Here is a 27,873-nt window from a genome sequence, read left to right as displayed (position 1 = left end):
TTTCTTTGAAATTTTATTAGACTGTTTCTAGACTCCAAATATGTCACATTAGCAGAATATAGTGTAGGCTACAAAAATAAGGACAATTTAACTTTTTATTTGATGGATACATTTCACTATTCTCTCATCTGGCACGAGGAAAACCAACAAGAATGATGATTGAGATGTTTTAGTTGAAAGATTTGAAAAAACCAGAGAGAAACCAAATGAAACCATCAGATTCCACAAATAACGTGTGTTATATAAATAACATCAAACCTTTAAACATCCTCACAGATAAATATAAAACCCAGTTTAGACCCCAAAGACACCTGCGGTCCCAGGAACAATCAATGAAAGCAGACAAACTAAATCAAGTTGATTTTGCATTTAATGGTTTACAGACGGCTGTTCATTTACTGCCAAGCGTCTCCGTCCTCATGGAAACGGTGCAGGTGATCCGAGTACCTGTGGAAAGAAACCATACAAATAAAACACACACTCATATGCAGTGATTGAATTCCATCAGGAAGAGGAAGAACTCACTTCTTAGCACAAAACGCAGCACAGTCCCGGCCCATACTCTCACTCCACGCTGCTTTATACAGCACCTGTAAAATCAGAAGAAACTCAAGCATATAGCAGGTCATGTGTGTAGTGATAGTTGTGTTGTGTCGTGTCATGTGACACACCAGGAAGATGAGGCAGTGCAGCAAGAGCGTGTAGAAGAACGCAACTGTTCTGGCCGTCTTATTAGACAGAATGACACGGCCCTACAAAAACACACACAAGTATCAGCGGTCCTCTTCTTTAAAGTTTACCATCTGATTCCTAACTGTTAGTAACATCTGACATCAAACTTCAAGATGAATAAATGATCACAACATCTTCTGTCATGGTTCTCTCTCATGTGGTTGTAAATCTTTCTTCAGTGAAACACAATAGAAGATATTTTAAGAAACCTCTCCGTGGTTTTGTGTTCATACAATGGAAGTCGATGGAGTTCAGTGTAGTTTGATGATCAACATTCTTTACAATATCTTCTGTTGTGTTGGGCAGAAGAAACTCAAACAGGTTTAAAATGAAAAAATCGCATGCATTGCTTAAACATGTCAACCTAACCGAAGGTGATGATAACACTACATGACTAGAGATCTTTCTGTCACCAACTAGACTTAAACATTTGAAAACATCAAAGCAGATGAAATGTAGACAGAACAAAGGCTCGAGTAAACTTCTCAAGTTGGTAATGAGGGTTATGGGAAGTATTTTTATATATAACAGATATCTCTGGATTAACAGTACACACCAGACTGAGTGTGGCTTTGTCCCAGGGGCTGAGGTTCTGATATCTTCTGTGACGCTCCTGAGGTCAAGTAAAAAAACAAAAGAGTCAGTACAAATAAACAGCTTGTACAGAACATGTACATCGTGGCAGTTTCGGGTTTTCTAACATGTCTAAACAACTCTTGTTTTTCTGTAATGTATATAGTGCATATAGTGCACTGGAATCCTCATAAGCCAAGGATTCAGAAGAAATATTGCACTACAACGGTTGATAAGTTATGAGCCAAAATGTCTAACAGTGTGCCACAGACGCAATGGCGGAAGAACAAGAACAAGAACAAGAAGGAGGAGGAAGAGGGATGAGAAGACGAATGGATCCAACAGACAGAGTTGTGTGTAAGGTGATGTTCTCACTCTTTTACTGAAGGACGTGAAAGGGTCGAGTCTTTCCTCATACTGAGACGAGTACCGCATGACTGTATCATCACTGTCTCCAGCCTGAAACACACCATCACCATCACCGAGTTTATATCGACTGCCTGAAGATGATGATGATAATAATAATACTAATGATCCAGATGATGAGGATGTTGTACCCTGCTCGGGAAGCTCTGCAGGAACTTGATCTTCTCATAGAGTTTGATGTTGTCAGCACGCATGCTGTCCAGCTCGCTCTGCAGTGACTGTAAGGTTTGCTGAAGTGAACCGTTGGCCTAAATGAGATGAGAATAAAAACAGCATCACAATCCGTCCGCTCCTCGGACAAACACAAAGAGATGATGATGGCGAGGACTGATGCACTCACAGCCTCCAGCTCCAGATTACGCGAGCGGAAACGCTCTCTCTGACTGGAGATGATGGTCAGAAGAGAATCCATCTGACCCTGAGGAAGATCTGCCTGAGGAGAACCGCTCGCTACTCCACGAACAAAGCAACAACTTCACAAAGTGTGCGAGAGAAACACTAACGCAATATAACCAGTTCCAAAGAACTGTTCTAAACGCAATCTACACAGCTTCAGTCAGTTTACCTGAGAAGAGAGACGTGGCTTCTTTAACAGGCTCAGGGACGACCAGGACACTGCTGTCTGCACCCTACAACCCAAACACAAACACACGTCATTCCTCATCATCGAGTTGAATCACAGCTCATCGTGACTGTGCTGGGGGCTGAAAGCCCTTCTTTCATTTCCTCCATTTAATCTTCACTTTCTCCAAGAGCTGTCACTACTTTGGCTGTTCTTTGGAGCCGTTTATGAAAGTAAAGAGAAGGCCGTGTGATGTGAACCTCAGCGTCGGGTCGACTCTGGATGCTCTGAATGTAGCTGAGATCTTGCTCCAGCTTCACGATGAGTTCTTTCTGATCAGAGCTCAACTTCACCGCTGCAGAGAACTCAATCTGAAGAGACGCATAGTGACCTGAAAACACACAGAATGAAGTGAATGAAGATTACACCTGTAAGAGCACGTACGACGCTCTGACTGCTTTGGGCCATTCACGTCCCTCATGCACCTTCTATAAATATTCTGTTTTTGCATGCGTCTCTGCATTTGTCCTCTTATCCACCTTTTTCACAATAAGTGAAATGACCCATTATGCCTTGCGTATGCGATATACAACACAATAGTGATGTACCATGCAATAACAATAAATTAAATAACGAAGTAAACTATTTGTTGTGGTGATTCTGAGAGGTGCAAATTCAGTAGTCAGAGCTGAGACCGAGCCGTCTTTAAATGTTATTTACTTTACGCTCTTAGTGTGTCACTCGTTCGTAAGGTTTCTGAGCTTTCTGTGGCTGTTGTGAAAGCCTTTTACCGCAAAAAGTTTTGAGAAACTTTCATTTGAACCACTAACAGAAATGTCCTCTTACATGTTACAAAACGGAAGTGAGGATCATCAAACAGGAAGTTACTCGTATAATGGCGCCCTCATGGAGACGTCAAGAAAAAGTTTTGAAGATTTCCCTGTCTGCACCACACGCGAGCAGCACGGCGCAGTGCACATGGGTTAAGAGCAAGTGTATGACCCAAACATCAACAACCCTGTGTTTGTGCAGATATAAAATCACTCAAACATAACTCCGGTTGTGTTGCAGCTATTTATGAGGAAGCTTGCGCTTGATGACATCATATAACTGGTATTTTGAGACACCTGTGCAAACGCTGTCTTATCGGTACATTTGTGCATTTACCATCAATTGACCAGAATGACATTACTAGTAATTTACTGGCATTGCTGTGTGAAAAGGGCACATGTGTCATTCATACACGTCTAAGACTCAAACTTCTGATCCACTCAATCAAATGTGTTGATGTGACTGGTTACAGGTTTATTACAACTGTGATTTCCAAGCAAAGCCGGTTTATGCAGAAAAACCTTCAGCAATGGTTTGAAGTGATGCATTTTTCATGAGGATTGACACATGCTGAGATTAGACTCACCGTTCAGTTCAGTGTTGGCGATACGCAGTGATGCGTTCTCAGACTGCAGACTGTGATTCTTCTCCAGCAGAAGCACTTCGAACGACTTGGACGAGTCCTGTAGCAGAACACAAATCATTCAAGTGAGCAACTTATGTCTCACAAATACTCACAAAACTCAAAGAGTTGCGTATACCTGCAGTGTGGAACCGTCACATGGACCGAACTCCATGGACTTCAGAATGCTGTCAAATTACAAAGAAATCAGGCCGTCAGGATAAGAAGCTGTGACGCCTCGGCTGCGATTGACCTCCGTGAGCAGATGTTAAACCTAACTCACACTTCTTACCTCAGCTCTTTCTTCATCTCCTCATAATCTGCATGTGTCTGAAGCTTCTCTTCTAGTTGCTGGAGAAGAGAAATGAAGCTGAATGATGGTGAATGCGCAGTACACTGAAGTGAAAGACAGAAGTGGACGTGTACCTTGAGCATTGCGCTCTTGTGCTTGAGTTGTTGTTGTAACTGACTGATCTGTGTGGATGAGTTTTCTCTGAGACCGGAGAGGTTGGCCTGCAGTCTCTGAACGTCCTCCACCAACTGAATCATCTCGCGCTCTTTGGCGCTGAGCTCCGCCTCTAGACTCGGCCGTGAGCCAATATCTTCACTCTCGTCCTGCTGTGGCCAACACAAACCCTCATCAATCACACATGTGCAATACACCAACAGAGGACAGAGAAGATGTAGACGGATGAATGAAGACATTTGATTGATTGATTGATGTGTTGTTTTATTCTTTCACACAACCTTGAAGGCAGTTTGAAAGATCGGGTATCATGCTGCGTCAAAGATGGGTGTTACTCTTGCGATAGTGAGAGAAGTTGAGGTGTGTCTGTTTGTTCAGGTCATTTCAGTGATGGATGTTATCTAAACGGTGGATATAACGCTGGTTTGAAACTGATAGATGGCACAGTCACAGCTCTAAAAGATGACGGACATGAACAGCATGCGGTAAGTCAAACTAAGTCATACGTCTGTGTTTTGTTGGCAATTGGCGTGTACCTGCATAATGTACAAAACATGCAGGGACTAATGTGATGATGTGTTGTTTGCTCGTGTTTTCAGGAAATAATCGTACAGCTGTATCTCTCTTTTATAAATGTGATCTAACTAAACACTCTTCTAAGATATATGAGACAGCTCCTAATACGCGATCTTTAAGATAAAGAATGAACTCTGGAAATTCTGTTGTTTTATTCTTTGAAATGTACGCGCTCCTGTCAGTACTCAAGCTTCTCTGCTGGACACAACGTACAATCAATCAAAATCACAAAACGTTCACCCAAAACTGAACATTCTGTCATCATCCACCTGTATGAGTTCATTTCTCAAGAGTAGATATTTGGAAGAACGCTGCCAACCGAACAACAATGGTACCCGTTCACGTCTGTTGTACGGACACAAAACAAACGCAAACGAATGGGTGAACAGCCCTGTTGTTCGGTTACCAGCGTTCTTCCAAAAAACTTCAAGAAACTCATACAGGTTTGACATGAAACTATGACAGAATTCTCAGTTTGGGATCGCTTAAACACATGATCTATACACTTCAAGTCTATGGAGATGCTGTGTGTAGTACCGTGTTTGGACTGGTGTAGATCTGTGAAGTCAGTTGTTGTCTCAGTGTCGACACTTCTCTCTCAGCAGCTTCAGCTCTCTGTGATGAACATGGAAACGGATCACAGCTCAGACATTACCTTGAAAAACGTATTAATACTGCATTTGTGAAAAGGATATATAAAGCACAGGTGAAGAGAATCAAGAGATGGTTATGACAAGTCGGAGGTGACCATGTCACAGATCCAAACACTGTCACTAAAACACCCTGCTGCTCAGAACACACCGGAAAATAAGTCCACATGAAAGAAACTGTCCTCTACACTGCATCTACGTCGTCTCCTTCAGTACAAACCATTTAAAAGCTTGGATTGACTGCTGTAACATCATGAGAAACTACATCCAAACCTCCACCTAACTTCCACGTGTTTGTTTTGTTTGCACACTAAACTAATGCTGTGAAAAGTCAAGTTTTTCCTTTAAGATGTTATTATTTTCAAACTTGAAGTAAAATATTATTATTGGTCGATTACAATGACCAGTGTACGTGGAGAGGCACGTGTCATTGAAAGAAGTCTAAAGGGTTTTCTGGATGATTGTTGATAACTGTTAATGACTGAATGTGCCTGTGTGTAACCTACACTCTTCCTTAGTAACACACATACACACACACTGCTTGCTGTCATTTTAAATGCCTTGAAAATAACACACAGGTTTCTTTATGTTAGTCTGTTTAGTTACTGAGACAACAAGGCATTCGTGTATCATACTGCATATGTTAATGTTTGTGTACTTGCTCATGCTGATATACACACACATACACACAAGCATACTATGTGTTGAGTCATTTAGAATAAAACTTGATGATGTGTATTTTAGAAAAGCCATATTGAAAAAAGACGAGCACAACAACAACTAAAGAGCTAGGAGAAGACGGGATTTGTGAGGAGAACTTTGACAAGCCTTCAACTGCCGCTGGGATCAGAAGACCACCTGACTGAGGCCAAGTAACCCACGAGAGGAGGGGAACACCGCTATCTCTGCATGTGTGAAAGAACCTTTGCCTATTCAACCATTTAGAATATACTGAATACTGCAAGCAGTTGTTCAGAAGTACTGTTCATGTTAAAACACCGAACGAGAGCCCATCACAACCGAAATTGTAAATATGAAAGGTTGATATGATTTAGGGACTTAAGCACAGAATAATCAATAAAAAGGTCAAAGGTGTTGGGATTAAAGCTAAAGTTGCAAAAGTACCACAGTCGGCTTTGTTGTGCATACTTATGATAATTGTGATGGACATGTCATGTGTACTTTGGTTTCGTGAGCAGGTGAAATATGATCAGCATCAATAAAGCACTGAATCCTTTTCACAGCTATAAAACAAGCCCACGTCATCTTTACATGACACGCATTCATCTGTCATCCCGTACCTGATTGGCTCTCTCCAGATCAATCATCACCAGCTCGATCTCATCAGCCCTGAGAACCAATCCACAAAAGACATTGACCGAAACATTGCTTCAGAAAACACTGAACACATTTAACGTGCTTGAAGTTTAAAGAGAGATTCATACATTACACATGGTGTTAAAAAAGGAAACTAAGAAACGATAGATTTGACATGCACGCTCGCAACCACACACACACACGCTTACTTTGCAGTTGACTCTTCGTCATATTTGGTCTTCAGATCGAAAAGCTCTGTCTGAGTTCTTTCAAGTGCTGTAAAACGACAATGAAGCAATAACACAACAGTGTACATCTGTACATACAATATACTGCCTATTGTCCTTTAGTCTAATGTGTATGGTCTCTCACATGTTGAACCTGTGTGTGCACTGGAAGCTTCTGTCACTATGACAAAGTTCTTGTGTGTCAAAGCAAACTTGGCAATAAAGCTCTTTCTGATTCAGATTTCTGGTGACGTTGTACTAGAGAAGCACAGCCGCTATTGGAAGTTCAAGCCAATGAATGAAGAGAAACTACAGTGAGGTCATGTCTCTCCAGCAGCTCTGATAGTGTTTAATATGAGCTGGAAGAGCTGAAGATGAAGCTTTGACTGAGACGAGACTTTTACCCGTCTGAAGACTCTGAGCTTTCACTTCTGCGTCCTGAAGCTTCAACAGCAACGCCTCCCGAGACTCCTGAATCCTCCTGCACAAACCACAACACACATCCATCATGATCAGTGAACATGTGTTTGCCTCGCATCACAGAGAGGATATGATGCGTCTCCATCGTGGTCTGCTCTTATGTTAGTGTTACGCCTCCTTCTGTTATTATTAGGGATGTAACAATATTATCAGTCATGAAGTTTCAATATAATGGGGGTCACATGACTGTATGAAACGATAGTTCTTCATGGCCTTGAATGTTCAACAGTATAATAGATGTGATGCGGATCTCATACTATAATCCCTCAAAGGATAAAGAAAACAGAACAGGATATGACATGGTTCATTTACATCATTGCAATGTTCAATAATTGTTTCTTAAACACTTTTTATTATCATTTTATAGCATGGTGTGTTTGAATACTTGATTCTGATTGGCTGGAAGGTGAGCATTAAAACTGTTTATTGCATCAATGTTTGAAATGAACAGACGATTATACAGTATACACTCTCATTTTCACCTGTCTGATCAAAAATGACTCCGTAAACATCAATAACAGCTTTAACTTTCTTACTTTCTTTAACGTTCTTGGCACACACGTTGTGCATTAAAATCCTTTGAGGCACGGCTGGTCGTGAATTACCCCGTTCATATATCGTCACACTGTGTATCATAAATCAAATCGTGAACTTCGTGAACACTAAACATGTTACTTTCTGAGCCTTATTACTGGACAAAGATTAAACTCATATATCTGGCCAAGAGAATCTTCTCTTGACGTTGACGAATGTCATAGCTCATTAACATTAATGACGTTAGACAGTCACTTCTTAAAATCAGTCAATGTTAAGAGATGAGCATCACTGTAACTTTCACCTGCGTGTCATAAAGATGATACAATGAACCTTGATTTAATTCTGTGAGATCAGTTTATGAATCAAACTGCTGTGATGTGATGATGTGCAAGACAGACCTCTCTTTCTCAGCGTAATCTTTATGGATCTGCTGTTGTTTCTCCAGGGCCAGATTCTGCGCCTCATTCTTCATGGTCTGTTCATACTCGCGGATCTTCTCCTTCAGGTTTTTAATGGTCACTTCTGTCAGTTGGCAAAACACCGCACACACACACAACCGGTGTGAATAAACTCAAAACACTTCCACACACATTATCACTGCATTTTGATGAAATGGTTAGTCCAGTCAGATTTGATCGGAGCATGATTATAAGTCTTTATTTGGGGGTCACTGCTATACCTCAGAGATGAAGTAGTTTTGTACTCAAACCCCAGAAGCGAGTTACCGGTTCCATCGCTCCAAAGTCTTTGGGTTTTTTTATGGGTATGAAATAAGGGCATTGGTTCATGGAACCTCTAAATATTGTCACGTTTTACTCTATGACATAAAACACACCAGTTATAACCCGCTAGTGATTTTTTTTTCAAGCTTTATTGTGTCTTAAAAACGGCGGTTGCCAAAAGCGACTACTTTCTTAGGCAGGGACGTTAGACGACATCACGCATATAAAGCTCACAAATAATTCAACATGGCACAAATCTCGAAGGCTTGGCTGTGTTATCCAGCGGTGCTATTGAGCGACCTTAAGTGTAGTTAGCTTTTTATTTCTGCCGATTATATTTCGTTTCAACAGTAACAAATGTGGTGTTGATTTGTAAAGATGATCTTGATAGACAAAACATGTAAACATCATAAACCTTTGTTTATCACAGAGATAATTTTTTGGGATCCATCAAAAGTCTAGGGGAAAAATGCATAGGCTTTCAGTTGAGAGAACCAGCGCGGCACTTCCGGGTTAGCCTGAAAAACTTTGCATTGTTTGCACATCGTAATTTAGTATCGGTTCGGCTCATTTGGAACCTCGAACGACACCTCGAAGGTACAGGTACTAGGTACTGTAGACAGTGGAAAAGCTCCCAAAAGTTAACTGTACCGAGTCGCACCGTGCAGTACTATGCGATGGAAAAGCGTCATATGTCATCTCTGTGGTAGTCGTTTAGAAGTGCTTCTTAACTGCAATCGTATCAATAACCCTATCAATATGGTCGCTCTAGCTAAGATAGTCCCGCCTTCCAGTAAAAAAATTTCCAATCATCATTCAGCGCTTGCCAGTGTGTGTGCATGTACAATAGCTGAAGTGACTTTGAAAAAGGTGATCTCTAGCTCAAATCAATCTTAGTAAACTCAAGTTATGGTTCGGACCATATCAGGGTTAATCATCGATCAGAAATATGCTATTTAACTGTGATTTTGCCAGCGATTTCAGAAAGCCAAGCATTTTGTAAATTAATAGCTTGAGAAGATGTAGTTGCAAAGCAATGTTACGGTAGAGAAAAAACATGTCAGTTTCGATTGAGAAGATCCAGGAAAGTCATTGGGGGCTTTAAATGACACATGAGAGAAAGTGGTGAGGAATGTCAAAAGAAGGTGCTTCGCGTTACCCTGATTCTTGACGTCAGCAAACTCTTTGTTGTATTCCTCCAGTGTCTGCCGCAGTTTCTGGTTCTCAGTTTCGACATCGTTCATCTTCTGAACCTTCAACTGCAACTGCTGACACAACTCCAGCACTGACACGGGATCTACACACACAGGAAATCTTCATGAGTTACAGTATGTCTCTATAGAGACTCTGTGTTAAGAGTGTGTGTGGTTGAAGTCGCTCACCTGGCACATCGATCAGTCGCTTAAAGACACTCAGAAAGGCAGTTTCTGCTTCTTTACTCCTAGTGCTCAATGCATCAATCTGAAACACACATCCAAACACGAGTCAGACATCATTAGCACATTTCTCTCCCTTCATTGTGTTGTGAAGACTCATTCATCTCATTCTCTACAAGCTTAACTCATGTGGAGTCCTGCGGAGAGTTTCTTCTGTAGATCAATGTGCTGCTAAATGAATGAATGTGATGAACCGATGTCTTTCATAAACACATGACAGCATTATAATGAGGAAATGAAAAGGACTGAAAGCTCCAGCATAATGTGAATATCAATGTGATGCTGGGTTATTTACAATATTACGATGTGCAGTTTCATATCCGCATGATATTAGTCATGACCTTTAATAACATTACGGTTACTTACGCTAGGACACTGGTTACTACCATATCATTTAATGTAATTATATATATATATATATATATATACTGTATATATATACACTTTAATACTGAATTGAGTTCTCTTTCACGAGAGACTCACCTCAGATTGAAAACTCTTCAGTAGTGGAGCCACAAGTTTTCTGAGATCCTGAAAACATTCATCATTAAAATAATGTTAAGTGAGGAAAACAAAGTTTTTTTAATGAATGACTTTATCTTTATTTTTGCAATTTATTTCTTACAATGCTTCCCATACACACACAAATAAAATATCTGTGACATCATTGACTACCGTAGTAGGAAAACTGATTGTATAATTATTTTTGTATTGTTGATATTACATATTTTAAAGGTGCCATACTTGGGCTGTTTTCTAAACTTTGATGATGTTTTTTGGCTGTTTAACGATGGATGTTCATGTTTCTAGTTTAAAAAAAAACGCTTTATATTTCACATTCATAAAGTCTATTGTTCACCGCTGTCCCTCTTCTCACAAATAGTTTTTTACTGGTTTGCAGTTTTTTTAAGTCCCTCCTTCCGAAACGCTCTGATTAGTAAAGCTGACCCAGTTTGTCGTGAACATTGGGGTTATGTGATGGTATTTTCTGGACCTGGTTAGAACTCTGGCAGCTGCGTTCTGAACTAACTGTAGTTTGTTTATTGATGATGCAGGAAAACCACTAAGTAGCACATTACAGTAGTCAAGTCTTGAGGTCATAAATGCATGAATAAGCTTCTCCGCGTCAGCAACACACAGAATATTTCGTAACTTGGCAACATTTCTTAGGTGGAAAAAGGCTGTTTTTATGACATTTGAGATGTGATTTCGAAATGACAGGTTGCTGTCTAATATAACGCCTAGATCTTTTACTGTATTTGTTGGAGTAACAGTACATCCTTCAACTTGCAGTTTATAATTAGAATTTAAAAGAAGGAAATTACAGGTCATCCAATGTTTTATATCTTCTGATAATTTGGATAGCTGGGAGGAATCATCTGGTCTTGATGAGATATATAGCTGAGTATCATCTGCATAGCAATTGAAGCTAATTCCATGTTTTTTAATAATGTTTCCGAGGGGCAGCATGTATATGGAGAACAGCACGGGTCCTAGAACCGATCCCTGAGGTAAGCCATAATTAACTTGTGTTAGATTGGATGATTCCCCATTTAAATGGACAAATTGATGTCTGTCTGACAAGTAAGATCTAAACCACTCTAGTGCCTGTCCCTCAATACCGGTATAATTGTGTAAGCGATCTAGAAGTATGTTATGGTCTACGGTATCGAACGCAGCACTAAGGTCATGCAGGACCAGGAGTGAGATGTTACCTTTATCTGATGCTATAAGCAGGTCGTTTGTAGCAGTTTCAGTGCTATGATGCGGTCTAAAGCCTGACTGAAATGTTTCGTGTATGTCGTTATTTTCTAAGAAAGAGCACAACTGAGTGCACACTACTTTTTCTAGTATTTTGACATTTTGGGAGATTTGAAATCGTTCTATAGTTTCCTAGTTCATTTGGATCTAAGTTTGGTTTCTTGATTAGAGGCTTAATGACGGCCATTTCACAAATAATTGCTTCATGAACCTGTGATAGATCAAGGCCAGCTGTGCACAAAAGCTTTTGTTCAAAACCATTCAAACTTTGCAAAGTCAGTCTGGCGCTTCAGATTCGCAGCCTGTAAGTATATTTTCGTTGTAAAAGACTTTGTTACGGACTTACATGAGTTGAGTTTGTTGTGTGTTTGTAGCGCATGTTGTTTCTTTGTGTGATCTGCAAATGCAGACACGCACAACGTGAAAAAAGACAACATAAGTCCTAATAATCAGTAAGGATGTTCAAACCAGAGGCAACAAACTTCGAGTTTATAAATGGGTTTATTGTCTTTGTTGAGTAGTAACGAGACATGACATAACACTGGTTGATCAAAAAGGGCCAAAGCATGCACGTTATTTATTATATTTCCATTCCCTGCTGTAATGCCAGCGTGTTTCTATCTCTCACAAACTCTGAATGATGTGTAAGGTTGTTTGTTTATAGTCTTTATAACGTCATTCAGGCTCGAATTGATATCAGAACCTATGACTATCATTGTAATTTTTCCTACTATGATAGTCAATGATGCAAAAAAGAAATTTCAACAGCTAACATTCTTCCAAATATCGTTCTTTGTGTTCATCAAGTTGCAACAACCTGGTGTTGAGTAATTAATAACATAATTTTCATTTTTAAGTAAACAATTCCTTTAACACGGTTAATAATGAAATGTAAGAGTTGTGTATTTGTGACTTATACCTCTGACGTGCTCTTCTTAAAGTGTCGGCTCTGTTCAATTAGGTTTTTCCTGGACTGTTCGCTGTCATCCTGTCTACTGGCCAAAAGTGTAGCAGTGGTGTCTAACTCTCTCTGAAACACACAACACGCACCAATAACAGAGTGTCCAACTCTCTCTGAAACACACAACACGCACCAATAACAGAGTGTCTAACTCTCTCTGAAACACAATAACAGAGTGTCCAACTCTCTCTGAAACACACAACACGCACCAATAACAGAGTGTCTAACTCTCTCTGAAACACACAACACGCACCAATAACAGAGTGTCTAACTCTCTCTAAAACACACAACACGCACCAATAACAGAGTGTCTAACTCTCTCTGAAACACACAACACGCACCAATAACAGAGTGTCCAACTCTCTCTGAAACACACAACACGCACCAATAACAGAGTGTCCAACTCTCTCTGAAACACACAACACGCACCAATAACAGAGTGTCTAACTCTCTCTGAAACACAATAACAGAGTGTCTAACTCTCTCTAAAACACAAAAACAGAGTGTCTAACTCTCTCTGAAACACACAACACGCACCAATAACAGAGTGTCTAACTCTCTCTGAAACACAATAACAGAGTGTCTAACTCTCTCTAAAACACAATAACAGAGTGTCTAACTCTCTCTGAAACACACAACACGCACCAATAACAGAGTGTCCAACTCTCTCTGAAACACACAACACGCACCAATAACAGAGTGTCTAACTCTCTCTGAAACACACAACACGCACCAATAACAGAGTGTCTAACTCTCTCTGAAACACACAACACGCACCAATAACAGAGTGTCTAACTCTCTCTGAAACACACAACACGCACCAATAACAGAGTGTCCAACTCTCTCTGAAACACACAACACGCACCAATAACAGAGTGTCCAACTCTCTCTGAAACACACAACACGCACCAATAACAGAGTGTCTAACTCTCTCTGAAACACAATAACAGAGTGTCTAACTCTCTCTAAAACACAATAACAGAGTGTCTAACTCTCTCTGAAACACACAACACGCACCAATAACAGAGTGTCTAACTCTCTCTGAAACACAATAACAGAGTGTCTAACTCTCTCTAAAACACAATAACAGAGTGTCTAACTCTCTCTGAAACACACAACACGCACCAATAACAGAGTGTCTAACTCTCTCTGAAACACACAACACGCACCAATAACAGAGTGTCCAACTCTCTCTGAAACACACAACACGCACCAATAACAGAGTGTCTAACTCTCTCTGAAACACACAACACGCACCAATAACAGAGTGTCTAACTCTCTCTGAAACACAATAACAGAGTGTCTAACTCTCTCTAAAACACAATAACAGAGTGTCTAACTCTCTCTGAAACACACAACACGCACCAATAACAGAGTGTCTAACTCTCTCTGAAACACAATAACAGAGTGTCTAACTCTCTCTAAAACACACAACACGCACCAATAACAGAGTGTCCAACTCTCTCTGAAACACACAACACGCACCAATAACAGAGTGTCTAACTCTCTCTGAAACACACAACACGCACCAATAACAGAGTGTCTAACTCTCTCTGAAACACAATAACAGAGTGTCTAACTCTCTCTGAAACACACAACACGCACCAATAACAGAGTGTCTAACTCTCTCTGAAACACACAACACGCACCGATAACAGAGTGTCTAACTCTCTCTGAAACACAATAACAGAGTGTCTAACTCTCTCTGAAACACAATAACAGAGTGTCTAACTCTCTCTGAAACACACAACACGCACCAATAACAGAGTGTCTAACTCTCTCTGAAACACACAACACGCACCAATAACAGAGTGTCTAACTCTCTCTGAAACACACAACACGCACCAATAACAGAGTGTCTAACTCTCTCTGAAACACACAACACGCACCAATAACAGAGTGTCTAACTCTCTCTGAAACACAATAACAGAGTGTCTAACTCTCTCTAAAACACAAAATCAGAGTGTCTAACTCTCTCTGAAACACACAACACGCACCAATAACAGAGTGTCTAACTCTCTCTGAAACACAATAACAGAGTGTCTAACTCTCTCTAAAACACAATAACAGAGTGTCTAACTCTCTCTGAAACACACAACACGCACCAATAACAGAGTGTCCAACTCTCTCTGAAACACACAACACGCACCAATAACAGAGTGTCTAACTCTCTCTGAAACACACAACACGCACCAATAACAGAGTGTCTAACTCTCTCTGAAACACACAACACGCACCAATAACAGAGTGTCTAACTCTCTCTGAAACACACAACACGCACCAATAACAGAGTGTCCAACTCTCTCTGAAACACACAACACGCACCAATAACAGAGTGTCCAACTCTCTCTGAAACACACAACACGCACCAATAACAGAGTGTCTAACTCTCTCTGAAACACAATAACAGAGTGTCTAACTCTCTCTAAAACACAATAACAGAGTGTCTAACTCTCTCTGAAACACACAACACGCACCAATAACAGAGTGTCTAACTCTCTCTGAAACACAATAACAGAGTGTCTAACTCTCTCTAAAACACAATAACAGAGTGTCTAACTCTCTCTGAAACACACAACACGCACCAATAACAGAGTGTCTAACTCTCTCTGAAACACACAACACGCACCAATAACAGAGTGTCCAACTCTCTCTGAAACACACAACACGCACCAATAACAGAGTGTCTAACTCTCTCTGAAACACACAACACGCACCAATAACAGAGTGTCTAACTCTCTCTGAAACACAATAACAGAGTGTCTAACTCTCTCTAAAACACAATAACAGAGTGTCTAACTCTCTCTGAAACACACAACACGCACCAATAACAGAGTGTCTAACTCTCTCTGAAACACAATAACAGAGTGTCTAACTCTCTCTAAAACACACAACACGCACCAATAACAGAGTGTCCAACTCTCTCTGAAACACACAACACGCACCAATAACAGAGTGTCTAACTCTCTCTGAAACACACAACACGCACCAATAACAGAGTGTCTAACTCTCTCTGAAACACAATAACAGAGTGTCTAACTCTCTCTGAAACACACAACACGCACCAATAACAGAGTGTCTAACTCTCTCTGAAACACACAACACGCACCGATAACAGAGTGTCTAACTCTCTCTGAAACACAATAACAGAGTGTCTAACTCTCTCTGAAACACAATAACAGAGTGTCTAACTCTCTCTGAAACACACAACACGCACCAATAACAGAGTGTCTAACTCTCTCTGAAACACACAACACGCACCAATAACAGAGTGTCTAACTCTCTCTGAAACACACAACACGCACCAATAACAGAGTGTCTAACTCTCTCTGAAACACACAACACGCACCAATAACAGAGTGTCTAACTCTCTCTGAAACACACAACACGCACCGATAACAGAGTGTCTAACTCTCTCTGAAACACAATAACAGAGTGTCTAACTCTCTCTGAAACACAATAACAGAGTGTCTAACTCTCTCTGAAACACAATAACAGAGTGTCTAACTCTCTCTGAAACACAATAACAGAGTGTCTAACTCTCTCTGAAACACACAACACGCACCAATAACAGAGTGTCTAACTCTCTCTGAAACACACAACACGCACCAATAACAGAGTGTCTAACTCTCTCTGAAACACACAACACGCACCAATAACAGAGTGTCTAACTCTCTCTGAAACACACAACACGCACCAATAACAGAGTGTCTAACTCTCTCTGAAACACAATAACAGAGTGTCTAACTCTCTCTGAAACACACAACACGCACCAATAACAGAGTGTCTAACTCTCTCTGAAACACACAACACGCACCAATAACAGAGTGTCTAACTCTCTCTAAAACACAATAACAGAGTGTCTAACTCTCTCTGAAACACACAACACGCACCAATAACAGAGTGTCTAACTCTCTCTGAAACACAATAACAGAGTGTCTAACTCTCTCTAAAACACAATAACAGAGTGTCTAACTCTCTCTGAAACACACAACACGCACCAATAACAGAGTGTCTAACTCTCTCTGAAACACACAACACGCACCAATAACAGAGTGTCCAACTCTCTCTGAAACACACAACACGCACCAATAACAGAGTGTCTAACTCTCTCTGAAACACACAACACGCACCAATAACAGAGTGTCTAACTCTCTCTGAAACACAATAACAGAGTGTCTAACTCTCTCTAAAACACAATAACAGAGTGTCTAACTCTCTCTGAAACACACAACACGCACCAATAACAGAGTGTCTAACTCTCTCTGAAACACAATAACAGAGTGTCTAACTCTCTCTGAAACACAATAACAGAGTGTCTAACTCTCTCTAAAACACACAACACGCACCAATAACAGAGTGTCCAACTCTCTCTGAAACACACAACACGCACCAATAACAGAGTGTCTAACTCTCTCTGAAACACACAACACGCACCAATAACAGAGTGTCTAACTCTCTCTGAAACACAATAACAGAGTGTCTAACTCTCTCTGAAACACACAACACGCACCAATAACAGAGTGTCTAACTCTCTCTGAAACACACAACACGCACCGATAACAGAGTGTCTAACTCTCTCTGAAACACAATAACAGAGTGTCTAACTCTCTCTGAAACACAATAACAGAGTGTCTAACTCTCTCTGAAACACACAACACGCACCAATAACAGAGTGTCTAACTCTCTCTGAAACACACAACACGCACCAATAACAGAGTGTCTAACTCTCTCTGAAACACAATAACAGAGTGTCTAACTCTCTCTGAAACACACAACACGCACCAATAACAGAGTGTCTAACTCTCTCTGAAACACACAACACGCACCAATAACAGAGTGTCTAACTCTCTCTGAAACACACAACACGCACCAATAACAGAGTGTCTAACTCTCTCTGAAACACACAACACGCACCAATAACAGAGTGTCTAACTCTCTCTGAAACACACAACACGCACCGATAACAGAGTGTCTAACTCTCTCTGAAACACAATAACAGAGTGTCTAACTCTCTCTGAAACACAATAACAGAGTGTCTAACTCTCTCTGAAACACACAACACGCACCAATAACAGAGTGTCTAACTCTCTCTGAAACACAATAACAGAGTGTCTAACTCTCTCTGAAACACACAACACGCACCAATAACAGAGTGTCTAACTCTCTCTGAAACACACAACACGCACCAATAACAGAGTGTCTAACTCTCTCTGAAACACACAACACGCACCAATAACAGAGTGTCTAACTCTCTCTGAAACACACAACACGCACCAATAACAGAGTGTCTAACTCTCTCTGAAACACACAACACGCACCAATAACAGAGTGTCTAACTCTCTCTGAAACACACAACACGCACCAATAACAGAGTGTCTAACTCACTCTAAAACACACAACACGCACCAATAACAGAGTGTCTAACTCTCTCTGAAACACACAACACGCACCAATAACAGAGTGTCTTACTCTCTCTGAAACACAACACGCACCAATAACAGAGTGTCTAACTCTCTCTGAAACACACAACACGCACCAATAACAGAGTGTCTAACTCTCTCTGAAACACACAACACGCACCAATAACAGAGTGTCTAACTCTCTCTGAAACACACAACACGCACCAATAACAGAGTGTCTAACTCTCTCTGAAACACACAACAGGCACCAATAACAGAGTGTCTAACTCTCTCTGAAACACACAACACGCACCAATAACAGAGTGTCTAACTCTCTCTGAAACACACAACACGCACCAATAACAGAGTGTCTAACTCACTCTAAAACACACAACACGCACCAATAACAGAGTGTCTAACTCTCTCTGAAACACACAACACGCACCAATAACAGAGTGTCTTACTCTCTCTGAAACACAACACGCACCAATAACAGAGTGTCTAACTCTCTCTGAAACACACAACACGCACCAATAACAGAGTGTCTAACTCTCTCTGAAACACACAACAGGCACCAATAACAGAGTGTCTAACTCTCTCTGAAACACACAACACGCACCAATAACAGAGTGTCTAACTCTCTCTGAAACACACAACACGCACCAATAACAGAGTGTCTAACTCTCTCTGAAACACACAACACGCACCAATAACAGAGTGTCTAACTCTCTCTGAAACACACAACACGCACCAATAACAGAGTGTCTAACTCTCTCTAAAACACACAACACGCACCAATAACAGAGTGTCTAACTCTCTCTGAAACACAACACACATCAATAATAGAGTGTCTAACTCTCTCTGAAACACAATAACAGAGTGTCTAACTCTCTCTGAAACACACAACACGCACCAATAACAGAGTGTCTAACTCTCTCTAAAACACAATAACAGAGTGTCTAACTCTCTCTGAAACACACAACACGCACCAATAACAGAGTGTCTAACTCTCTCTAAAACACAATAACAGAGTGTCTAACTCTCTCTGAAACACAATAACAGAGTGTCTAACACTCTCTGAAACACACAACACGCACCAATAACAGAGTGTCTAACTCTCTCTGAAACACACAACACGCACCAATAACAGAGTGTCTAACTCTCTCTGAAACACACAACACGCACCAATAACAGAGTGTCTAACTCTCTCTGAAACACAATAACAGAGTGTCTAACTCTCTCTGAAACACACAACACGCACCAATAACAGAGTGTCTTACTCTCTCTGAAACACAACACGCACCAATAACAGAGTGTCTAACTCTCTCTGAAACACAACACACATCAATAATAGAGTGTCTAACTCTCTCTGAAACACACAACACGCACCAATAACAGAGTGTCTAACTCTCCCTGAAACACACAACACGCACCAATAACAGAGTGTCTAACTCTCTCTGAAACACAATAACAGAGTGTCTAACTCTCTCTGAAACACACAACACGCACCAATAACAGAGTGTCTAACTCTCTCTAAAACACAATAACAGAGTGTCTAACTCTCTCTGAAACACAATAACAGAGTGTCTAACTCTCTCTGAAACACACAACACGCACCAATAACAGAGTGTCTAACTCTCTCTGAAACACAATAACAGAGTGTCTAACTCTCTCTGAAACACAATAACAGAGTGTCTAACTCTCTCTGAAACACAATAACAGAGTGTCTAACTCTCTCTGAAACACACAACACGCACCAATAACAGAGTGTCTAACTCTCTCTGAAACACACAACACGCACCAATAACAGAGTGTCTAACTCTCTCTGAAACACAATAACAGAGTGTCTAACTCTCTCTAAAACACACAACACGCACCAATAACAGAGTGTCTAACTCTCTCTGAAACACACAACACGCACCAATAACAGAGTGTCTAACTCTCTCTGAAACACAACACACATCAATAACAGAGTGTCTAACTCTCTCTGAAACACAATAACAGAGTGTCTAACTCTCTCTAAAACACACAACACGCACCAATAACAGAGTGTCTAACTCTCTCTGAAACACACAACACGCACCAATAACAGAGTGTCTAACTCTCTCTGAAACACACAACATGCACCAATAACAGTGTCTAACTCTCTCTAAAACACACAACACGCACCAATAACAGAGTGTCTTACTCTCTCTGAAACACAACACGCACCAATAACAGAGTGTCTTACTCTCTCTGAAACACAACACGCACCAATAACAGAGTGTCTAACTCTCTCTGAAACACAACACACATCAATAACAGAGTGTCTAACTCTCTCTGAAACACACAACACGCACCAATAACAGAGTGTCTTACTCTCTCTGAAACACAACACGCACCAATAACAGAGTGTCTAACTCTCTCTGAAACACAACACACATCAACAACAGAGTGTCTAACTCTCTCTGAAACACACAACACGCACCAATAACAGAGTGTCTAACTCTCTCTGAAACACAATAACAGAGTGTCTAACTCTCTCTGAAACACAATAACAGAGTGTCTAACTCTCTCTGAAACACACAACACGCACCAATAACAGAGTGTCTAACTCTCTCTGAAACACACAACACGCACCAATAACAGAGTGTCTAACTCTCTCTGAAACACAATAACAGAGTGTCTAACTCTCTCTGAAACACAACATGCACCAATAACAGAGTGTCTAACTCTCTCTGAAACACAACACACATCAATAACAGAGTGTCTAACTCTCTCTGAAACACACAACACGCACCAATAACAGAGTGTCTAACTCTCTCTGAAACACAATAACAGAGTGTCTAACTCTCTCTGAAACACACAACACGCACCAATAACAGAGTGTCTAACTCTCTCTAAAACACAATAACAGAGTGTCTAACTCTCTCTGAAACACACAACACGCACCAATAACAGTGTGTCTAACTCTCTCTAAAACACAATAACAGAGTGTCTAACTCTCTCTGAAACACAATAACAGAGTGTCTAACTCTCTCTGAAACACACAACACGCACCAATAACAGAGTGTCTAACTCTCTCTGAAACACACAACACGCACCAATAACAGAGTGTCTAACTCTCTCTGAAACACACAACACGCACCAATAACAGAGTGTCTAACTCTCTCTGAAACACACAACACGCACCAATAACAGAGTGTCTAACTCTCTCTAAAACACACAACACGCACCAATAACAGAGTGTCTAACTCTCTCTGAAACACACAACACGCACCAATAACAGAGTGTCTAACACTCTATAAAACACAATAACAGAGTGTCTAACTCTCTCTGAAACACAATAACAGAGTGTCTAACTCTCTCTGAAACACACAACACGCACCAATAACAGAGTGTCTAACTCTCTCTGAAACACACAACACGCACCAATAACAGAGTGTCTAACTCTCTCTGAAACACACAACACGCACCAATAACAGAGTGTCTAACTCTCTCTGAAACACACAACACGCACCAATAACAGAGTGTCTAACTCTCTCTAAAACACACAACACGCACCAATAACAGAGTGTCTAACTCTCTCTGAAACACACAACACGCACCAATAACAGAGTGTCTAACACTCTATAAAACACAATAACAGAGTGTCTAACTCTCTCTGAAACACAATAACAGAGTGTCTAACTCTCTCTGAAACACAATAACAGAGTGTCTAACTCTCTCTGAAACACAATAACAGAGTGTCTAACTCTCTCTGAAACACACAACACGCACCAATAACAGAGTGTCTAACTCTCTCTGAAACACACAACACGCACCAATAACAGAGTGTCTAACTCTCTCTGAAACACACAACACGCACCAATAACAGAGTGTCTAACTCTCGCTGAAACACACAACACGCACCAATAACAGAGTGTCTAACTCTCTCTAAAACACACAACACGCACCAATAACAGAGTGTCTAACTCTCTCTGAAACACACAACACGCACCAATAACAGAGTGTCTAACTCTCTCTGAAACACACAACACGCACCAATAACAGAGTGTCTAACTCTCTCTGAAACACACAACACGCACCAATAACAGAGTGTCTAACTCTCTCTAAAACACACAACACGCACCAATAACAGAGTGTCTTACTCTCTCTAAAACACACAACACGCACCAATAACAGAGTGTCTTACTCTCTCTGAAACACACAACACGCACCAATAACAGAGTGTCTTACTCTCTCTGAAACACAATAACAGAGTGTCTAACTCTCTCTGAAACACACAACACGCACCAATAACAGAGTGTCTTACTCTCTCTGAAACACAACACGCACCAATAACAGAGTGTCTTACTCTCTCTGAAACACAACACGCACCAATAACAGTGTCTAACTCTCTCTGAAACACACAACACGCACCAATAACAGAGTGTCTTACTCTCTCTGAAACACAACACGCACCAATAACAGAGTGTCTTACTCTCTCTGAAACACAACACGCACCAATAACAGAGTGTCTTACTCTCTCTGAAACACACAACACGCACCAATAACAGTGTCTTACTCTCTCTGAAACACAACACGCACCAATAACAGAGTGTCTAACTCTCTCTGAAACACACAACACGCACCAATAACAGAGTGTCTAACTCTCTCTGAAACACACAACACGCACCAATAACAGAGTGTCTAACTCTCTCTAAAACACACAACACGCACCAATAACAGAGTGTCTAACTCTCTCTGAAACACACAACACGCACCAATAACAGAGTGTCTTACTCTCTCTGAAACACAACACGCACCAATAACAGAGTGTCTTACTCTCTCTGAAACACAACACGCACCAATAACAGAGTGTCTAACTCTCTCTGAAACACACAACACGCACCAATAACAGAGTGTCTAACTCTCTCTGAAACACAATAACAGAGTGTCTAACTCTCTCTGAAACACACAACACGCACCAATAACAGAGTGTCTAACTCTCTCTGAAACACAATAACAGAGTGTCTAACTCTCTCTGAAACACACAACACGCACCAATAACAGAGTGTCTAACTCTCTCTAAAACACAATAACAGAGTGTCTAACTCTCTCTGAAACACACAACACGCACCAATAACAGTGTGTCTAACTCTCTCTAAAACACAATAACAGAGTGTCTAACTCTCTCTGAAACACAATAACAGAGTGTCTAACTCTCTCTGAAACACACAACACGCACCAATAACAGAGTGTCTAACTCTCTCTGAAACAAACAACACGCACCAATAACAGAGTGTCTAACTCTCTCTGAAACACACAACACGCACCAATAACAGAGTGTCTAACTCTCTCTGAAACACACAACACGCACCAATAACAGAGTGTCTAACTCTCTCTGAAACACACAACACGCACCAATAACAGAGTGTCTAACACTCTATAAAACACAATAACAGAGTGTCTAACTCTCTCTGAAACACAATAACAGAGTGTCTAACTCTCTCTGAAACACAATAACAGAGTGTCTAACTCTCTCTGAAACACAATAACAGAGTGTCTAACTCTCTCTGAAACACAATAACAGAGTGTCTAACTCTCTCTGAAACACAATAACAGAGTGTCTAACTCTCTCTGAAACACACAACACGCACCAATAACAGAGTGTCTAACTCTCTCTGAAACACAATAACAGAGTGTCTAACTCTCTCTGAAACACAATAACAGAGTGTCTAACTCTCTCTGAAACACACAACACGCACCAATAACAGAGTGTCTAACTCTCTCTGAAACACACAACACGCACCAATAACAGAGTGTCTAACTCTCTCTGAAACACAACACACATCAATAACAGAGTGTCTAACTCTCTCTGAAACACACAACACGCACCAATAACAGAGTGTCTAACTCTCTCTGAAACACACAACACGCACCAATAACAGAGTGTCTAACTCTCTCTGAAACACACAACACGCACCAATAACAGAGTGTCTAACTCTCTCTGAAACACAACACACATCAATAACAGAGTGTCTAACTCTCTCTGAAACACACAACACGCACCAATAACAGAGTGTCTAACTCTCTCTGAAACACACAACACGCACCAATAACAGAGTGTCTAACACTCTATAAAACACAATAACAGAGTGTCTAACTCTCTCTGAAACACAATAACAGAGTGTCTAACTCTCTCTGAAACACAATAACAGAGTGTCTAACTCTCTCTGAAACACAATAACAGAGTGTCTAACTCTCTCTGAAACACAATAACAGAGTGTCTAACTCTCTCTGAAACACAATAACAGAGTGTCTAACTCTCTCTGAAACACACAACACGCACCAATAACAGAGTGTCTAACTCTCTCTGAAACACAATAACAGAGTGTCTAACTCTCTCTGAAACACAATAACAGAGTGTCTAACTCTCTCTGAAACACAATAACAGAGTGTCTAACTCTCTCTGAAACACACAACACGCACCAATAACAGAGTGTCTAACTCTCTCTGAAACACACAACACGCACCAATAACAGAGTGTCTAACTCTCTCTGAAACACAATAACAGAGTGTCTAACTCTCTCTGAAACACACAACACGCACCAATAACAGAGTGTCTAACTCTCTCTGAAACACAACACACATCAATAACAGAGTGTCTAACTCTCTCTGAAACACAATAACAGAGTGTCTAACTCTCTCTGAAACACACAACACGCACCAATAACAGAGTGTCTAACTCTCTCTGAAACACAATAACAGAGTGTCTAACTCTCTCTGAAACACAATAACAGAGTGTCTAACTCTCTCTGAAACACACAACACGCACCAATAACAGAGTGTCTAACTCTCTTTTGAATTCCATAACCTTTTATGTTTTACTTATAGTCATTTTTTCTTGTACAGCTGCTTTGTAACAATGAAAATTGTAAAAAGCGCTATATAAATAAAGCTGACTTGACTTGACTTGACTCTCTCTGAAACACAACACACATCAATAACAGAGTGTCTAACTCTCTCTGAAACACAATAACAGAGTGTCTAACACTCTATAAAACACAATAACAGAGTGTCTAACTCTCTCTGAAACACACAACACGCACCAATAACAGAGTGTCTAACTCTCTCTAAAACACACAACACGCACCAATAACAGAGTGTCTAACTCTCTCTGAAACACACAACACGCACCAATAACAGAGTGTCTAACTCTCTCTAAAACACACAACACGCACCAATAACAGAGTGTCTAACTCTCTCTAAAACACACAACACGCACCAATAACAGAGTGTCTAACTCTCTCTGAAACACACAACACGCACCAATAACAGAGTGTCTAACTCTCTCTGAAACACAACACACATCAATAACAGAGTGTCTAACTCTCTCTGAAACACAATAACAGAGTGTCTAACTCTCTCTGAAACACACAACACGCACCAATAACAGAGTGTCTAACTCTCTCTGAAACACACAACACGCACCAATAACAGAGTGTCTAACTCTCTCTGAAACACACAACACGCACCAATAACAGAGTGTCTAACTCTCTCTGAAACACACAACACGCACCAATAACAGAGTGTCTAACTCACTCTAAAACACACAACACGCACCAATAACAGAGTGTCTAACTCTCTCTGAAACACACAACACGCACCAATAACAGAGTGTCTAACTCTCTCTGAAACACACAACACGCACCAATAACAGAGTGTCTAACTCTCTCTGAAACACACAACACGCACCAATAACAGAGTGTCTAACTCTCTCTGAAACACACAACACGCACCAATAACAGAGTGTCTTACTCTCTCTGAAACACAACACACACACCAATAATAGACGCCAAGAGAACTCTAATTAAAGGACAATACTTTTCTTTTTGAAACGTTAAAGCATTTAATGAATTATTATGGGATGAGTGAATTTAGGAGGAGTAACGTTGTTCGATTACAAACTAACCTGAAGCTGCTGCAAGTCAAAGCGCTTCCAGTACTGACACACCGACAGAACACTCACCGCCATCTTTACACGACACACATACACAAAACTGACGTCATCAGCCCGTCTGCTTCCGGCGCCACGCGCCTACTCAAGAGCTCACTGACTATGAACCAATCCACTCGTAATGCACTCACACTAACGCCTTTCTTCAGTAGAACACACATGAAGGTTTTATTCATTAAAATAAATACAATATAGTATAATCAAATATGTCTATGGACAGGCGACGTCATGGCGTTGTCTTTAATATTCATGAGCTCGCGCGCTGAAGTACACGTGTCATCATCCTTTCCGCCGTGTTGTGAGGAGCACGCGTCAGTCATGGCGGATAAAGTGAATCTGGATGTGGAGGATTTCTCCTCAGACTCGCCCGCACTGCTGGACGCTTTTATCGCAGAGATACAGAAGCAGGATCCTCTGGTTATCATCGGGATATTTGTGGCGCTTGCGGTTATAGTTCTCACTGTCGGTAAGAAGCGTCATCGTTGCGGATCTCAGCGTGTGTGTTTATATCGTTTCATTCATGTGTTTCCTGCGCAGTGTTCTTCGGAAAGGTGTTTGGCTCCAGTAAAGTGAGGAATGTTGTGCTTCTGCTGGGATTGTGTGACTCTGGAAAAACACTGCTGTTCACACGAGTGAGTTGACGTCACACATGTGTTGTTACATGTCATATTCGACATGCTAGATCTCATGTGTGTGTGTGTGTTTGCAGTTACTAACAGGAAGGTTTGTGAGAACTCAGACGTCCATTACAGAGAGCAGCGCGTCATACAGAAGCAAAAACGACAGAGTAAGTTCTTACGTTCACATGGATCATATGAACACTTTTATATAATCCTGATACTACACTCCATCACATGTACATCTGTCAGGTGTCCTGTAGACCTCTAAGAGACGTGTATGATTTAGAATGGATGAACAACAGCTCTTTCTAACATACGCAGCAGATGTTCTCCAGATCTTTAGCAGACGTCTCTGAGACTAAATATTGGGCAACTCCAATGTTATGGACGTGACATAAAAATGCTCAGAGAATGAATTTGTTAGGAATATATATAACCATCTGTTTATATTTGACTAAACCCTTGCTGGTAGAGTCTAAACACATTACATCAGTCTATGAAAACATTTTCTGTTGTTACTAATGCAAATAAACATGCGTTATGGATGTGACAAAAAAGGACAAATGCTTTACAAATCTGAAGAGAACCACCAAATGTTAATTTATGTGCTGTTACCAGAGTAAAAACCCTTGGCAAAACTTAATTTCGTTCATGGTAAGGTCGACAGTTTCATGTAATTTCCCTATTGTAGATGAGCAAAGCATCTATTGCAGACTTGCACAATATGCTTGACAGACTGATCTCTGGAGATGTCTGTTGACGAGTGCTTTAAGCTTAGTCATCTACTCTCGGGTGTCTGAAATGTCTTTGGTCCAGCACCTGGTTTTGTTTGGCCAACCAGAATCAAGAAAAGCAGCTAACCGCATCATCTTTTTGGTCCTTGGTCCAACCTGAATCTGTGTTCTAAACGTCATGTTTGCACCCGTGCGACTGCACAGTGTCTGTAAAAGAGAAAATGGCATTGATATTTATTATTCAGGTCACCAATGTG

At 40.7% G+C, this 27,873-nt stretch overlaps 2 protein-coding genes across 6 annotated transcripts in view; one reads left to right on the top strand and one right to left on the bottom strand.

The window, feature by feature from the left end:
- Positions 1-26,562, bottom strand: cux1b (cut-like homeobox 1b). 4 transcript variants are annotated; one of them, XM_079480918.1, is made up of 23 exons: positions 26,218-26,562; positions 12,838-12,948; positions 10,641-10,688; positions 10,104-10,182; positions 9,881-10,018; positions 8,398-8,521; positions 7,387-7,463; positions 6,965-7,031; positions 6,740-6,788; positions 5,326-5,403; positions 4,173-4,364; positions 4,039-4,097; positions 3,886-3,934; positions 3,711-3,807; positions 2,554-2,684; positions 2,297-2,360; positions 2,072-2,181; positions 1,863-1,979; positions 1,681-1,764; positions 1,289-1,345; positions 672-752; positions 526-590; positions 1-447 (listed from the first exon to the last, which is right to left on the bottom strand). In XM_079480918.1, the coding sequence occupies exons 1-23, from the start codon at positions 26,278-26,280 to the stop codon at positions 396-398; spliced, it is 1,992 nt and encodes a 663-aa protein (XP_079337044.1). In that variant the 5' UTR covers positions 26,281-26,562; the 3' UTR covers positions 1-395. The 4 variants fall into 4 exon arrangements, with proteins under 4 accessions (XP_079337044.1, XP_079337046.1, XP_079337043.1 ...); XM_079480920.1 differs by having other exon boundaries at positions 4,173-4,361; positions 26,218-26,318; XM_079480917.1 differs by having other exon boundaries at positions 2,072-2,184; positions 26,218-26,314.
- srprb (SRP receptor subunit beta) overlaps positions 26,311-27,873 on the top strand; it is an 8,143-nt gene continuing 6,580 nt past the window's right edge. The window contains exons 1-3 of one of the 2 annotated variants that reach the window (XM_079480924.1): positions 26,311-26,728; positions 26,800-26,894; positions 26,972-27,049. In XM_079480924.1, coding sequence (XP_079337050.1) covers positions 26,491-26,728; positions 26,800-26,894; positions 26,972-27,049 — 411 coding nt within the window. In that variant the 5' untranslated portion in view covers positions 26,311-26,490. The remainder of the gene's footprint in view (positions 26,729-26,799; positions 26,895-26,971; positions 27,050-27,873) is intronic. The other variant, XM_079480925.1, reaches the window with a different exon arrangement.

The sequence above is a fragment of the Barbatula barbatula genome, assembly GCF_947034865.1.
Source record: "Barbatula barbatula genome assembly, chromosome: 19".
NCBI lineage: Eukaryota > Metazoa > Chordata > Actinopteri > Cypriniformes > Nemacheilidae > Barbatula > Barbatula barbatula.
The sequence above is the reverse complement of the archived record's forward strand: the minus strand, read 5'-3'. Positions and strand labels throughout refer to the sequence as shown.

Excerpts from the sequence above, each read along its gene's own strand:
- cux1b (XM_079480917.1), bottom strand. The coding sequence starts at position 26,280 with ATGGCGGTGAGTGTTCTGTCGGTGTGTCAGTACTGGAAGCGCTTTGAC. Across the intron at positions 10,183-10,640 it reads TGAAGAGTTTTCAATCTGAG|ATTGATGCATTGAGCACTAG; the intron begins GTGAGTCTCTCG and ends TGTGTGTTTCAG. Across the intron at positions 3,935-4,038 it reads GAGATGAAGAAAGAGCTGAG|CATTCTGAAGTCCATGGAGT; the intron begins GTAAGAAGTGTG and ends GTAATTTGACAG.